Raw genomic sequence first — 15,657 nt, 5'->3', positions numbered from 1 at the left:
TATGTCTCATTCCCCACCCCCAGATTGTGAACTACCTGCCATGTCTTTCTTATCTTTGGATGCCAAGCCTCCAGCAGGTCTGTTGGTCCATGAATGCTTGGAACAAAAAGGAAGAAGGAAGAGAGGGAAAGAAATATATGATTAGAATATTAAATATTCATTTTAAAATAGAGCAGATTTGAATTTTCAAAATGCATTTTGTTAGTAGAAATGGCATAATTTTCACAGCCTAAACTTAGTTGCAGGAATTCCTGCAAAAGAAATACTCACCACCTAATGCTTATGTAAGTTTCTCTGAATAATTTCCCATCTTCCTGGACCTAAGAACAACTTACCTGCAAGGTTTGGTACCATAAACTTTGCTGAACCAGATGCAAATGCAGGTGTCCTGTGGTTTTTACAGCTGCAGTGAAATATTTAAATTTGGTTTAGAGATTGTATTTCTTTCTCAGAAATGGCAAATTTTTCTTCATTTCCTGTGCTGATGAACTGAGTCAATTACTTAATTTCAGAATAATGAACAATATTTTCACTTACAAATAGTATGCTTGTCATTTTAATGTGTTCAATGCCAAGAGATTTGTACAAGAAGGAAGAAACTTTGTTGTTTATCTTATATTCCAGTTACTTGTTTATATATTATATTTCAGTTATTTATTTGTCTTGTTGGTTGTTTATATATTATATTCCAGTATAATTGAGCTGCTTCAATTATACATCTAAAAATGAATGGAATTTTTATTCTATTCTTTTGCTATTGGTATTGCAACTTAAATATTCTTGGGAGATTTTGAAAAGACAGTTACTTGTGCATAAATGCCTGATTTGTGGGTGGCTTATGTTCAAGAATATTTGCTCCCCACCCACAACTAGCAGGTCTCCTGCAGCTAGAAGAGCTTAGCAGTACTTTCCTCAACTGCCCAAGTGGATCTCCCACCATCCCTGCCCCTTCCTACTGCTACAGAAAAATCCTGGTTTCTAACCACAGAACCTGGATTAATCCTGGTGCCTCACTCAGGAACTACATCTTTAAACTTTTACAGAAAATAGTGTTTTATAATCTGGAGCAAAACCTAATAACCCTTTTGTCATATTTCTTTGAATGAGAAAAAATTGCAGAAAGGCAAATGATTTACCAATCTCTAGTATTGCTACCATTCTGTGAAGACATGTGGAAGAAAGTGAGAGCGTGTGTCTCCTGTTAACTGATTTGATACACAAACAAAAGACAAATGGAGAAAGAAGACCTGTGGTTTCTTTAGATCACCAAAGGACTATGTGATTTCTAAAAAGAAGCCCAGAGGAACAAATGATCATGGATTCAAAATGATTTTGTAAAGTTGTTTTTAAGAAAGAACCTTTGTTTTGATTCCTCCTTACTTGAACCTTTCTTTTTCCTGCTAATCCTAAATACTTCAGAAAGTTTTACAAAACAGAGAGGGATTGACAAGACACTCTATTATCTAATGATTTTGATGATGTACTATAGTTTAAACTAACATAATTACCTGAAATAGCTAATATATATGCAGTATAATCCAGAGATTTCCAGTTCTCAGATACACTTGGGTTTTCTACCTCACTGCCTGAGCTCTTGCACAGGGATTTGAATCTCAAAGCTACAGTGTTCACAGGAACCCATTCAAGTGTACACCAGATAAACCAGGAGGTTTTCCAGTAGGGACAACACTTAGACACAGCTGGATCTGGGAGAGCAGAGGCCCAGAGGGGTCTCAGCATGTGTCCTGGTTCAGGATTCGCAGACCACTTTCAGGGGCCAATAAGACTGAAATGGTACAGTCTATACCACTAGAAACCTGGCCAAGGATCCCAAGAGACCAAGGATGATGGCAGTGTGTAGGCTTCCCCAGCAGTGTTCCCTGGTGAGCCTATGGGTTTGGACTGCTAAGTGAACAGAGAGGTCTTGAGGTAGAGAAGTTCAGGAGGTGGGAGGTCTCTGCCTTTACCAGATACTTCCAGTTATCTGGTGTCACCCCGATTTCAGTGTTGGCTTGCACCTTAACCCAAAGCCAAATATTCTGAAGGTAGACAGGTCTGGTGAGATGCCTGCTGGCAAAATGGGCGAGTCAGTATTCATGCACGTTGCACTGAAGGTGTCACTTAATTAACTTCTAGGTGAGATGTTTCATGAATGATCCAAATGGTATAAATCTCAACCCTCCCTCAAACAGTAGCCTTCCATAATCAAGTTACATCAAGTTATAACCAAAATAAGTTTGGTAAGGCTAGAAGTCGAACTAAAGCTGAAAAATTTGGGGTGTTGTAAGGAGTGGAGCATTAGTCCTCTTCAATCTGTAGGGGTTCCCCCACAGTGGAGGAGAACTCTGCATCTTCTGCACACAGGTCCTGTTCTCCACAGTCCCATCGACAGCTGCTATTTCTGTAAGCTCTGACCTTTTCGGCCAATACCCCCCTCCGTCTGCCAACACATTGTTTAAATGTGCTGATATAGCTGGTTGTGCCACAGCCAGGAGTTGGTGCCAGGAGACAGCCTGTCTCATGCTAGTGCCGGTTAATCTAATTAGGCCTGCCCTCCCAGTGCAAGGTTCCAGGAGTCTGTGCCCACCACACAGGGAGGGGCTTGATGCTCAGGCCCTCTCCCCTACAGAGGCCACTCCTCCCCTGGGCTGCCTCTTCCCTAAGCATCCATGCCCTGCTCCTCTGACTTTTACTACTAACACCCCCACCACCACCACTTCCAGGTGGATCCTACTTCTCTTGGTGTCCCTCCCCTCCACACTCCCCATCCATCCCTGCTCTCACTCACTCCCTGCTCCCAACTCCCAGTGTCACATCCTTTCTCACACTGTCCTCCTAAGGCCCCTGCCAAAGCCCATTCTCAGTTCCTCCCTGAACCCCACTGCTCTCTACTCTGTTCCTCTGTGATGTAGGGCCCTGGGTGCTTAGGCCTCCCTTATGAAGGACAGAAGTGGGAAAGGAAGCTACATTTAGGACTTCTGCTACCTTGGGAGAGGCTCTTGGTGTCTCAGGGAGTTCAATGCCCCCAGGTACCTGAAGACCCCACCTTGTCCCCATGGGAATCACCCAATGGAAGGGAGTGGAGCCGCCACTGTGGCATCACCACCAGAGCCCTCACCAGTACAACTGGTTCTGATTTCCAGAACCCTGAGAGCCTCCGAAAGCTCTGCCTTGGAGGACTGTCATTTCAGGATCTCTGCTGTGCTCCCTTCTTTCTCTCTAGGGGTTCCTTCCATCTGGCTGCCTTGTTTTGGAGGGTGATCATCCTAGGGAGAAGGGGAGGGTCTCAGACCAACCTGCGGAGCCACCTCTTTCTATGCCTTGTCCTCTAGCAGCTGGCTTTGTGAAGACAGCTGTGATGTTAGTGACTATCAGGACCTACCTTGTCAAAAGTCCAGACTCATGACCTTTTCCTCAAGGTTGAGGTTGTATACTTCTTTTTTTCCAGGAAAATGGCCTGGGTTGTCTCACCCAGAAATAACTGCTTTTTGTGACTTCTGTATCACCTCCTGTTTAGTAACGCACTGGATCCAGATTGCTTTTAGATCGCTGATACCTGCAGTCTTTTCCTCTGGTAGACGGCTAATTCCTTAGGGCCCAAATTGCATTTAGTTCATCTGTACCTCCCAGATGGTAGGCACTCAACAAATATTTATCAAATGACTGAATAAATATCTGAATAAACAGATATATCCCGTGCAGCCTGAGGGACTGGCAAAAGAGAGGGCTTTACCAGCAAAATTGGTAGAGTTATGGGCTGAGTCAACGAACAGTATTGGGTGACTGTCTCATTTGGTGTCTCCTGGCACCTCCCCAACCACCTTCTCAGCCATCATCAGGCACCGTGGCAGCAGGGGTCTGTCTCATGCTTGACCAGGGTGGCTTGCCTGGCTGTTCTTTGAATGGCCTCACCTTTGCTAACCATTTACTATCTGTAAACCCAGGTATTTCCTGAGTCCATCTTGAGTTTTTAGGTCAAAAAACAAAAGCTTAATTCTCTATCTTCATCTTGTCTTCTGCAAGGAGTCCAGTGCCCTTCTTTTCATCCTCCACAGCCAAGATTCTTCTTAATTCCTGGAGCTTTTATCATGTCAAGGTGTCTTCTGTTGCTGGGAATGGAATGGCCTCTCCTTGTGACTGTGCTCTTTCCTTTGATCCAGGCCACATCACTCCAAATGTGAACATTGGCAGCTTTTCCGGCATCCTTTGGGGAAAAAAATGTATACTTCTAAAAGACAAATGTGTACAGCAGCTGTGCTGATGTTTGTGGGGACAGGACACATTGAGGGTGCCATGCTTCTCATTTAACCTGAGGAATACCTCAGTGCCTTGATCCTCCACACTCCAAGACCATTGCAAGCATCACCCCCACTAAACAAAGCTCATTTCACTTTATTATGCAGGACTGCTTTTCTCCCCATTCCTTAGGGTGTTAGCCCTTGAGGGAGGCATATCCAACTTCCCAACTTCAAATCTCATTTTCTCCAGTTACTTGTACTTAAAAGGGTTGGGGGATAAGCAGAGGAATAACAAATCAATTCTCTAATTTTTTATTTCCTCATCCATTTGGGTTAGTAATAGTAATAAGAATAATACAGGCTTTATATTTAATGAGATGGTAGGGTGGCTGGGGATATAGCTCAGTTGGTAGAGTGCTTGCCTAGCATGCACAAGGCCCTGGGTTCAATCCCCAGCATCGAGAGAGAGAGAGAGAGAGAGAGAGAGAGAGAGAGTAGTATGAGGCCTAATGTAATATTAGACAGGAGCAGAACACATCTGTGGATCCCTCCTGAGCTTAGTGCATGTGACACTAGAGACACAAACTTCTGACCCAGTGTTGAGAGGAAACAAAACTGAGGCGAGTGAACACCAAAGTACAGACAAGGCTTCCAGGGGGATGGGGGGCTTCACCTGGAGGAAAAGGAAACAGCACTGATTGAGGGGGAAGTCAGACTGGCCCACAAACAAAGGAGGGGTCCAAGATTTATTCATGTGTGGGGATTGCAGGGTAATCTATAATTGGGGGATTTTTTTTCCACTGGTCATGGGAATGGTTTGAAAAGATGTTTTCCTTTTAATATTTTTTTTAGTTATTGATAGACCTATTATTGTTTATATGAGGTGCTGAGGATCAAACCCAGTGCCTCACACATGCCAGGCAGGTTTGCCTCCACTGAGCCATAGCCCCAGCCTCTCAAAAGATGTTTTTGTATCTTGTGTCAACATCCTGGCCTTGAGGAAAGGGTGGATAATTTATCCCGGGAACTTCCCTTCTTAGTGCCACCTCCTGGCACAAACATCTTGGCCTTGTGATAATGTCAGGCTGCTGGAGCTGCTGAAGTAGCACATTGGTATATATGGAAAGAGACACATGTGAGGCTTTTAACAAGTAAGAGGTTAAGAGACCAGGGGTTTGTCTCCCTCCTTCCCTTTTGTGGTGGTCCCCCACCTTTCATTCCCTCATCTAGTCTATCCTTAGAAACATTACAACAAAGGCTTCTGGTTTTTATGATGTACTCCGTGTCCATGGCCCATCAGATTGTTTGGACCATGGCCAGGGGGTAGGGAAAAAACACTGTCATACTTCGGATAGGTAAAAGGTCATGAGTTAAGGCTTGGCCAAGTGTTTGCCCTTTTCCCCCCATAACGGTCCCTAACTGTCTTGCTTATCAATGCACATCACAAGAGGCAGCAGCATGGCTTCTTGTCAGTAAAATCTTCCATTCACTGCCTGGCAACTGTGCAAAGTAATGAGGGAAGGCGTGGACGATTCCACCATCCCCTGCCTTTTATCTACCAGTGTCAGAAGGGGAAAGAAGTGGGCTACTACTGATGAGCATCACCATAGATGTAATTGTTGGTACCTTACAAGGCAGAGCTGATGCAGTAGGTTTGGACTTGAATACTATTTTTTTTCTTCTCTCTGTTCCCTGTGCTCTTCCCCACAACCCACCCAAGTCATATCAGCAAATGCAGAAGACCCAGATGTGGTGCTGCTGCTGGTGTGGAGAGCGACACCATCCAAAATAAAACCCCAGCCCGTCTCCCAGCACACACTGTTGTATTCCTCTTTCTCATGGAAAGACATGTGAGGGCCTGTCTGAAGGGGGCTCTGCCAAGAGTGCTAGACTTCATGACTCAGGGGCCAGGAGGTGGGGCTGGGAATTAAGGAAAGAAGCAAGTGAAACTCTTCTGTTCCAATAAGAAAAGAGTTTGGAGGGTTATATTCAAACAGGAAATCCTTTAGCTGACACTGCTGATTTGTTCCCATCTTCTTTATGCCACCATGACTTCATATGATTTAGTTAAAGGCCCACCCCTCTGCAAGTCAGTGGTGATGGCTGGATGCGACTGTGCACTGTGGAGTTCCACTCTTTACCTGATGTTCTACTTGAACGTTTTATCTGTGAACTTGCAGGACATGGCTAGCTAGGAACACTCCTCCCACCTGTTCTCCCCTCTTTCCTACCAACAAGCACTTTGTGCTTCACTCTGGACTCCTTACCACTTTCCCTTTTACCCATTGAAAGTACCTTTGCCATCCAGATTTTGTTTTCCCTGCTTAAGTGTTTTAGGATATAGGTTTTACCCTTTGGATATGGTGAGTCCCACAGATCAGGAATCAGCTGCCCTTGGCAGGATAGCTGGTTCCTCCCAGTTCCTAAGAGGAGGGGAGACCCTATACCCTGTGGAGCCACACAGACACGGGGTGGGGGGGGGAGGTCAGGAGGCGGAGGGAAAGGGGCAGCTATAGGGAAGGACTTTATTGTGGTTTCTCTGGGAAGGAACAAGGGAGATAGGGTAAGCAGGCTCAGGATTGGTAATTTCAGGTCTCTGGGGCATACAGACTTTGGTCTGTATACCTTGGTCCTGTGGGGTGGTGAATAGTGGCCTGGATAGGACCTCTAGGGTCAGCAAGCCCCAGACATTAAAATATCAGAATACAGTAAACAAAGACACATGATTGATACACTGGAGAGGATCATTTTTTCTACCCAGAAACTGTCATTGGCTTTGACTGGTTGCAAAGCTAGCATTTGAGTCCACTTTCTGATCACTGACTTGGAGTGCAGCATTGCCCACCACTCCATGAACCCTGTATTCCAGCAAAACAGCACTCTTCAGAGATCATTAGTACTGTAAATGTGAGATGCCCAAGCATTTTTTTCATGCCCTCTGCCTACTATCTAGCTAAGTGAGACCTATGTTTAGAGCCAACTGCTCTGTGAAAAACTTTAATTGGAGGTGGGAGAGGTGGTGAGCATCCACACAAGTAATGGCAGGCACAGAACTCTGCCCATGAAGTGCCTGGAAAAAAGTTTCCCCTTTCTTGTCATCTACTCAAATGCTACCTTTCCTTCAAGGTGCAAATAAAACCTCTCTTACTTCATTTACTATTTTTTTATCTTTATTTTTAATGGCACTGAGGAATGAACCCTAGCCTTTGCACATGCTAGACAAGTGCTCTACCACTGGTCATACTGCCAACCCCATAGATAAAATCTCTTAAAGCTCCAGGTTGCTGAGTGCAGTGGCACATGTCTGTAATCCCAGAAGCTCAGGAGTCTGAGACAGGAGAATAGTAAGTTCAAAGCCAGCCTCAACAATGGCGAGTTGCACTAAGAAACTCAGTGAGACCCTTCTCTAAATAAAATGCAAAATAGGGCTAGGGATGTAGCTCAGTGGTTGAATGCCCCTGAATTCAATCCCTAGTACCAAACAACAACAACAATAAAAATACTCCAGCTCATTTGGATTTCCTTGCCTCTCTCTGTTCTCATTATTTTGGGCTTTACCATTTTAAAACATATTGCTCAGCATGTATGAGTTATCTTACTTCCTCTTGCTGTGCTTGACTAAAGACAAGGTTGACATCTGATCTTTATCATTTTCCAACCTTCTATACTCACTGTTGAGAGCAGTAATAAATAGGCGTTCTTCAACTAGCCACACCCAGAACTGCCTGGTAAGACAGCGTAAAGAGTGTTGGATGGGCTGTGGGAGGATGTTCAGGATGAACTCTTGAACTGATTTTTTTATCCACCTCTCACCATCCATAAAGTAAGGGTATTTGCAGACATGACCTGATAGTGTGTGGATTCAGAAAGCCACCTGCCTGGAACAGAGGAAACTTTTTCTTCTCTGGCTAGAGAATTTACATGCATGCCTTTGATTTTTCAGCTTGGATCTTTACACAGTGGAATTTGGAATGTCTTGTGACTATAACCAAATTTTCAGACTTTATTATCCAGAATTGAATAGTGATTGCCAAAATAAAAGAAAGAATATATATATATATATATATATATATATATATATATATATATATATTGCCCACATCTTAATTACAACATCTTATTTGCCCTTTTACCATTTTCTTCTCACTGAATCACCTGCTATGCTGAGAGAAAGAGAGAGAGAGAGACAGAGAGAGAGATAGAGAGAGAGATTGTAGAAAGAGCTCAACTGTTGTGGGTGGTTAAAACATCTGTCTGCCTAGTGGAAGATAGTGCACTTAGGGGAATGATCAGATTCCCCGCCAGCACCCTGATTTTATGTTTTTTTTCTTTTTTTCTTTATTTCTTTGTGGCTATCTCTTAAAAGGCAATTTGTCTAGTCTGCTTCCTAACTAAATAAAACAGACCATTTATATGCATGACACACATCTGTTCATATACTGTACCCATTAAACCAGGTATTTGCATTCATAAGGAAACAACCATTGCTTCCCACCCTGCCTTAAAATGATATCTATTCCTCCTGGATATTCATTATAGAGCTTGGATTTCAACCTCAATGTGGCCAATCATGGAGGAATTACACCTATGGACAGGCAGCAACTAATCTTTCTTTTCTTTTTCTTCCCCCAGGATTATACCTTGACCATGTATTTTCAACAATATTGGAGAGATAAAAGGCTCGCCTATTCTGGGATCCCTCTCAACCTCACCCTTGATAATCGAGTGGCTGACCAGCTATGGGTGCCTGACACATATTTCTTAAATGACAAAAAGTCATTTGTACATGGAGTGACAGTGAAAAACCGCATGATCCGCCTTCACCCGGATGGGACGGTGCTGTATGGGCTCAGGTCTGTCTGCCTTTTCGGGGACAGTTTTACAGTTCCATAGTTCATTGGCATTGAATTTCTCACTTGAGATGACTATAGTAAGTGAGGCTGTGTCCTCATATTAATTAGGAAACATGCATAAAATACTTTGAGCTTTGCAGAAAAAAAATCTTATCACCCCAATATTTGGGGCATTACTGTTACTATAAATAGACATCAATTGCAAAGCAGCCTCCTTGAGTGGATTGTATATAATTGGGTTGCCATATCTAAGAGCACAAATTCCCCTAGGATGGTTTTCCTGTATCATAGCCACAAATGCCTGTAATTAATATTGCCCTGACATACCAGAGATTTTAATAAAGTTTTTTTCCGAAGCTATTTGAACAGTTGCAAGATTATAAGGTATATTCTCCACGGAGTTTTATCAAGATAGTGCCACGAATATTTATGGGAATTACTAACTGAGAGGCTTCCTGATGAGAAATCTCTTTCTCTAGGTCTTAGAATGCAATCACTCAAATCAGGAAGCCAGGTTGCTTTCCTGAACCTAAAGGAAGACCTGGGCTTCCCTGGTTGCTCTGGAAACCAGGAGACCTTCCCGGGGTGTTCCACTACTGCTAGGGGTTAATTCTTTTGAATATCACTTTGCTAAATGGTGCTCTTAAAAACCTTTGGTCTCTTGCTTTGATTTTGCACTGATTTTTGTTTTGTTTTGTTTTGTTTTGTTTTAGAGGAGGAATAGTAGTATTAGTAGTAGTAGTAGTAGTAGTAGTAGTAGTAGTAGTAGTAGTAGTAATAGAATGTATGTGTATGTCTCTTTTTCAATCTCCTCACCTAAAAGTACCTCTGAGGCCTTCTAGTAATGGTTCAAAGTTCTGAGTTAAACACCTATATAAATTGGAGTCCAGAGTTTTCTAATGAGACTCCAGAAGCTCAAAATGAAATCATAATAATATGTATTGAAATTCACACCACTGTGACTTGTAGTGCCTCAAGCTAAGTAAAGTGAATTACTTAAGATTGCCTTGAATAGGAAATGACTTTCTCAAAACTATACTACTACGGAGGAAGTTGGGGTTTCCACCAAATCAGACTTTTTAACTCTAAGAGAAAAAAGAAACATGTGTAAACCAAGCCATGGTGTTATTTTATAAAAATAATTCACAGCTGGTTGAGGTGGCACCTGCCTGTAATTCCAGCTTCTCAGGAGGCCGGGGCAGGGAGCCTGTGAGTTTAAGGCTAGCCTCAGCAACTTAGCTAAACCTCTTCTCAAAATACAAAATAAAAAGGGCTTAGGATATAGCTTAGTGGTAGAGCACCCCTGGGTTCAATCCCTAGTACCACATGCATACAAATAAAGAGTCTAGCCTGAGGTTTCTTTGAAAGGTCTTCAGCATTTTATATTTTCCCGCAAAAAAATGAGAAATGTTGTTATAAAATTATGGAGGTTCTGACAAGTATATCTTTTGTTCAAACTATTATCCAAAAGTCATGTGAACATTAAATAAGGAGTCCTTTACCTTCCCTGTAGTTCCCAAAAAAGATTTAAGCAGAACAAACCAGTAGGTATGTGTGAATGGTACGCATGTGTATGTATATGTGTTCATGTATGTGTGTAGTGGGGGGAGCAACAAGCAAATATCAAAAATTAATCTTCATTTTTTACCTTTTAAGCCAAACTTGCTACTTGAGTTTGCTCCATTTTTATTTCTGCATTCTTCATTTTCATACCAGAAGAAGAGTATGTCAGGATGCCTTTGTTAAAAGCAGAGAGCTTGAACTCTTTTGGAATAAAGTTTTATAATATGCATGAAAGTGCTGTAGTAAGTTTCCAAATTTCATTTCAAAGTGTTGGACTTAACACCACAAAACAGGGATGAAAAATTTTGTCTCTAACACTTGTCCTGTAAGTTTATATGAGAAAGTTAAATCATAATGGAATAATAAGCTATGGGAAACTTTTAGCAATAGACTTTATGCAGTGACCTAACAAACAATTATTCTAGTCAAGTTTACATCCATTATGCCTCTCAAATAGCCTCTTACATTAGAAAATGGATCTCTAAATATGTAGCTATTTTTATTTAAGTGTACTCTCAATATATACCTTAGATCTTTATTTTGAGCCTTATGTTTCTGAAATAATTCTTCAGGTTTATGTGAACCTGGACAAGTTGTCATAAAGAAACTCTCCACCATATTCTTCATGTGCTCAGCTTCATACTGTCATCTGACTTCTTAGAAATTGGCTAATATAGAAATTTCTGCCTTGATATTTTTTTAAATTGTTATAGAGATTAACTTGAATTTTTGGACAAAAATCACACTGATCATTAAAATACTGATTATTTTTAATAATTAATATATATATACACATTCATTCTATGCTATTCTCTATAAACTTTGTTGATATTTATGTATAAAACAAATTTTTTGTTTGTACAAACACAACACACACATATCATGGTTTTTTATTTAAAAAAAAAATAAGGTGTGAATGCTTACGTTGATGGGCCACCCTTTATACAATCTTTGACCCAAAAGCTGACTTCTCTTTTTGTTGTTGTATTTGCTAAATCATGTTGGTGACCTGGCAGACCAAGGCTGGGCCAGTGTAGGTAACTCAACAATATATTATAAATAAAGTACAGACACTCCTCAACTGGCAATACAGTTGTGTTCCAAAAAACTCTACATAAATTTAAAATATTATAAGTAAAAATGCATCAAATGCACCTAACATACAAAACTTTCTAGCTTTGCAACATAGTTCTGTTGTAAAGAGTGTCAGTGGCTTCCCCTCTTGATTCCCACAGGCTAACCGGGAGCTATGGCTCACTGTCACTGCCCAGCAGTACCACAGTCTCAGAATGCATACTGCTAGCCTGGAAAAGGATCATAATTCAAAATTTGAAGTAAGATATCTACTGAATGCATATAGCTTTTGCACCATTGTAAAGCCAAAAAAATGTGGATCAAACCATCTGTCAGGATCATCTCTACTGTGGCCTGAGCCTGGAGGAGATTGGGCACAGTTGAGAACACCAAAGTTAGACTCTCCATTCTGGAAGGATTGTATACACTGGGGTTGCTACTGCTCCCTTCCTTACAAAATGCTCCTGAGGAAGAAAGCTCCTTTGGAACAGAGATTGCTTTATGGCTGGCTATGGGTTTGAGTTGGATTGCCTGAATTTCTGAGACCTTAAGGTTGGATTCTTTTCACCACTGATACTGTGCTTGACCCTCACCCTCTCTATCCACCAGTAGCGTGAACTGCTAAGTCATTCTCCACTTAGCTCTTTTGGTCTCCACTTCCTATACATGCCCAGCCTTTGCAGTACCAGGATCAATGAGGGCTTTTGCTTTATCTGGGACAGATGAAGATCTTTGGCTGTGGATGAGCCATCCATGACGTAGGTTCATATGTCAACTTGGCGTTATTCTGGGGAATTATTGATCCTTAACTCTGAGGACTCCAGAGTAGTCCCAGACTGCTCACGCAGATGTTTGAGAGTGATTGTGCTCATTGAGATAAAAGGTTATTGTAAATCATGAACCATTTTTTTTCCTGAGTCTTCTAGCCCTTTCAACTTGAAACTTTGGCCCATACTAGCTTATGCTTACCACTTGAACTTAGCTGATCATGATAATGAACCAAACCTCTGGCAAAGGCCCAGCTCACCATGGGAGGCCAGAGGATGGTCTGCATAGAGCCCATTACCATCCTAATGCAGAATATAGCTTCTCTGAAGGTTCTTGGGCATTAATACCCTTTAAGGGATCAGGAAGATCTCTGCTGACTAAGACTCATGGGCCTTACCCCTGTCTACACCATAGCTGCTCTGTTTCCTGCTGCATGGAAATTTTCTGCTTTCTTTGAGAAGGAGGGGTGTCAGTTCTTTTATTTCCTCATCCTACAATGTCATTGAATGTCTCACTTTGTGCCATTAAGCATGTTTTATAATGTGGTCTTTTTTATTTCATCTGTTTGCATTCATTTCTCTGATACTAAAAGGTTGGCAAGAGGGTTGCAAATATAATTTGATTTGCTCCCAAAACACCTGGGAGCCTTAAGTTAAGTGATCTTTATCAAAACAAAGTAATTCTTATTTTGCCTGAAAAGTTTATTGCAAAATCTGATGGAAAAATATATTGTAATTTTCCTGCTTGATGTTAAAAATTGCTTAAAAATGTTAAAGTTGCCATTCCTAAACTTAAAATGCTGGATGCAACATTAAATTGAAACTAGAACTTACTTCAAAAGATTCAAATTAAGTCGTCTAATGGGCTTAGGTAGCATCTTATTCCAAAACTGTATTTTATACAGTCGTTCTGCTCAACTACATTTTTTTGTGGCAAAAAGGATGCAAGCTCAGGGGACATTTGGGCACACATGACTGAGTGCAGATGTACCTAACTCCTAAATACCCATTTTGTCACCATCTCACAATTACTTTTATGTAACTAAGTAACATATTGATTAATTTCTTTCCAGAAGGGACTATGTCAATTTATATTCCCACCAGCAAACAAGCAATATATTAGTGTTAGGATTCTGACACTTGGATTGGGATTTATGATTATGTAGGTGAATGTAAATAATCTATCCCTTTTCTTCATCTCTCAGGACTGGAGAAGATTCCTTTTCTCACTTTAAATTCAGATTTGTACATTTCTAACCCCAAACCCAGCATGTTCCTTCTTTCCTTCTTTATAAGGATTTTGCATTTTCTCTTCACACTTCCTCCTTTACTCTCATTTGATGATGTTACCTCATACTTTAATTGAAAATACAGTGATTTCTTCACCTTCCCCTTACAAAAAGGCCATCTCCTAGGCTTATTTCTCACTCTTTACCTCCTGTCAAAATTGGAGAATGAGTCTCTGACCAGTTCAACAGTCAGTTTCCTTTCTTGGCATCCTCTCCCTACTCAAGACTCCTGATTCTAGCTCTTCCCTTGTTAAAATGATTCTCCCTCATCATACTTCCACGATGTGAACTTTCTTCCCACTCTTCAGAAACATCAAGAATGTCCCTGTCTCAGTGCCTTTGTACATGCTCTTGGCTAGATGTAGAATACTCTCACTAGAAATTCATGTTTGACATCATTATAATGTAATCGTATAGTTGAGATCTCACTCTCATAAAGACAGCCCTTCTCTAATGAGCTCTTCACTTTCTATCACATCACATTCTTTGATTTTATCATTGGACTTATCCATATTCCACATTATCTTGTCAATTTATTGCATGTTTTCATCCTTGATGAAGGAGAGCCATATGAAAATCGAAACTCTCAGAGAGCTGTTTCCATCTTATTTATTATGGTACCATCAAAATCTTGAGTATGGCTGAGTATAGTGCATGCATGTAATCCCAGTAGCTCAGAAGGATAAGGCAGGCAGATCTTGAGTTCAGAGTCAGCCAGCAAATTAGAGAGGCCCTAAGCAACTCAGTGAGACCCTGTCGCTAAATAAAATATTTTTTAAAAAAAAATGGCTGGGAATGTGGCCATGTCCTAAGCTGCTCTTCTCCTCCACATTCTTATCCATGATGTTCTGCCTCGTCTTGGGTCCAGAGCATTGGAATCAGTGACAGCTCTGCCTGAGGCCTCTTGAAACCAGGAGCCCTAAATAACCTTTTCCTCCTCTACCTTGTTCTTGTCAGGTCTTTTGTTCACAGTGAGGAAAAAGCTGACTTACAAAAGGCAGTATGGGCATTTTAACAATATTAATCTTTTCTAATCTGTCAACATAAGGTACTTCCCACTTATTTATGTCTTCTTCAATTGTTTCATCAACATTTTATAAGTTTCCTTGTATGGATCTTTCACTACCGTAGTTAAATTGACTCCAAAGTTTTTTCCCCCCTTTTTTTAGTTATGGTAAATTGGATTGCTCTTTTGATCTATCTATCTATCTTTCTTTCTTTCTTTCTTTCTTTCTTTCTTTCTTTCTTTCTTTCTTTCTTTCTTTCTTTCTTTCTTTGGTGTAGTTCATTATTAGTGCATAGACATGCTCCTCAGTTTTTTCTGTTGATTTTGAATTCTGCAGTTTCAATATATTTGCTTTTTAGGTCTATCAGTATTTTGGTACAGTCCATGGGAATTTCTATATATAATATGTCATCCATCACAAAGAGTGATAAAGTCATTTCTTCCTTTCCTGGTTAAATACTTCCCCCTTCCCTTGCCTAACTCCTTGCCGGTACTATGTTGAATAGAAATGACAAGAGTCTGAACCCTTATGTTCCAGATCTTAGAAGAAAGGGTTTTAGTTTTTCACCATTGAGTATAATGTGGCTATAGGCTTCCCAAATGTGGGCTTATTGAGGCACATTCTTTATATATTTAATTTGGTGACAGTATTTTATCATGAAAGGAATTTGAATTTTGTCATATGCTTTTCTACATTTAATAAGATACTCATACGTTTTCCCTTTATTCTGTTATGTTAATGTAATGTATCACATTTACTGATTTGCATATGTTGAACTACCCTTGCACCCCAGGGATACATCCCACTCGATCATGGTGGGTGATCCTTTTATTTGTTGTTGAATTTGTTTTGCTAGTGTTTTGTTG

General features: G+C 40.9%; 1 protein-coding gene across 3 annotated transcripts in view; it reads left to right on the top strand.

The window, feature by feature from the left end:
* Gabrb3 (gamma-aminobutyric acid type A receptor subunit beta3) overlaps window positions 1–15,657 on the top strand; it is a 396,285-nt gene that overhangs the window by 322,415 nt on the left and 58,213 nt on the right. For all 3 annotated transcript variants that reach the window (XM_021728975.3, XM_005316894.4, XM_005316896.4), the window contains one exon: window positions 8,871–9,091. In XM_021728975.3, coding sequence (XP_021584650.3) covers window positions 8,871–9,091 — 221 coding nt within the window. The remainder of the gene's footprint in view (window positions 1–8,870; window positions 9,092–15,657) is intronic.

The sequence above is a fragment of the Ictidomys tridecemlineatus genome, chromosome 5 (genome assembly GCF_052094955.1).
Source record: "Ictidomys tridecemlineatus isolate mIctTri1 chromosome 5, mIctTri1.hap1, whole genome shotgun sequence".
Lineage (NCBI taxonomy): Eukaryota > Metazoa > Chordata > Mammalia > Rodentia > Sciuridae > Ictidomys > Ictidomys tridecemlineatus.
The sequence above is the reverse complement of the archived record's forward strand: the minus strand, read 5'-3'. Positions and strand labels throughout refer to the sequence as shown.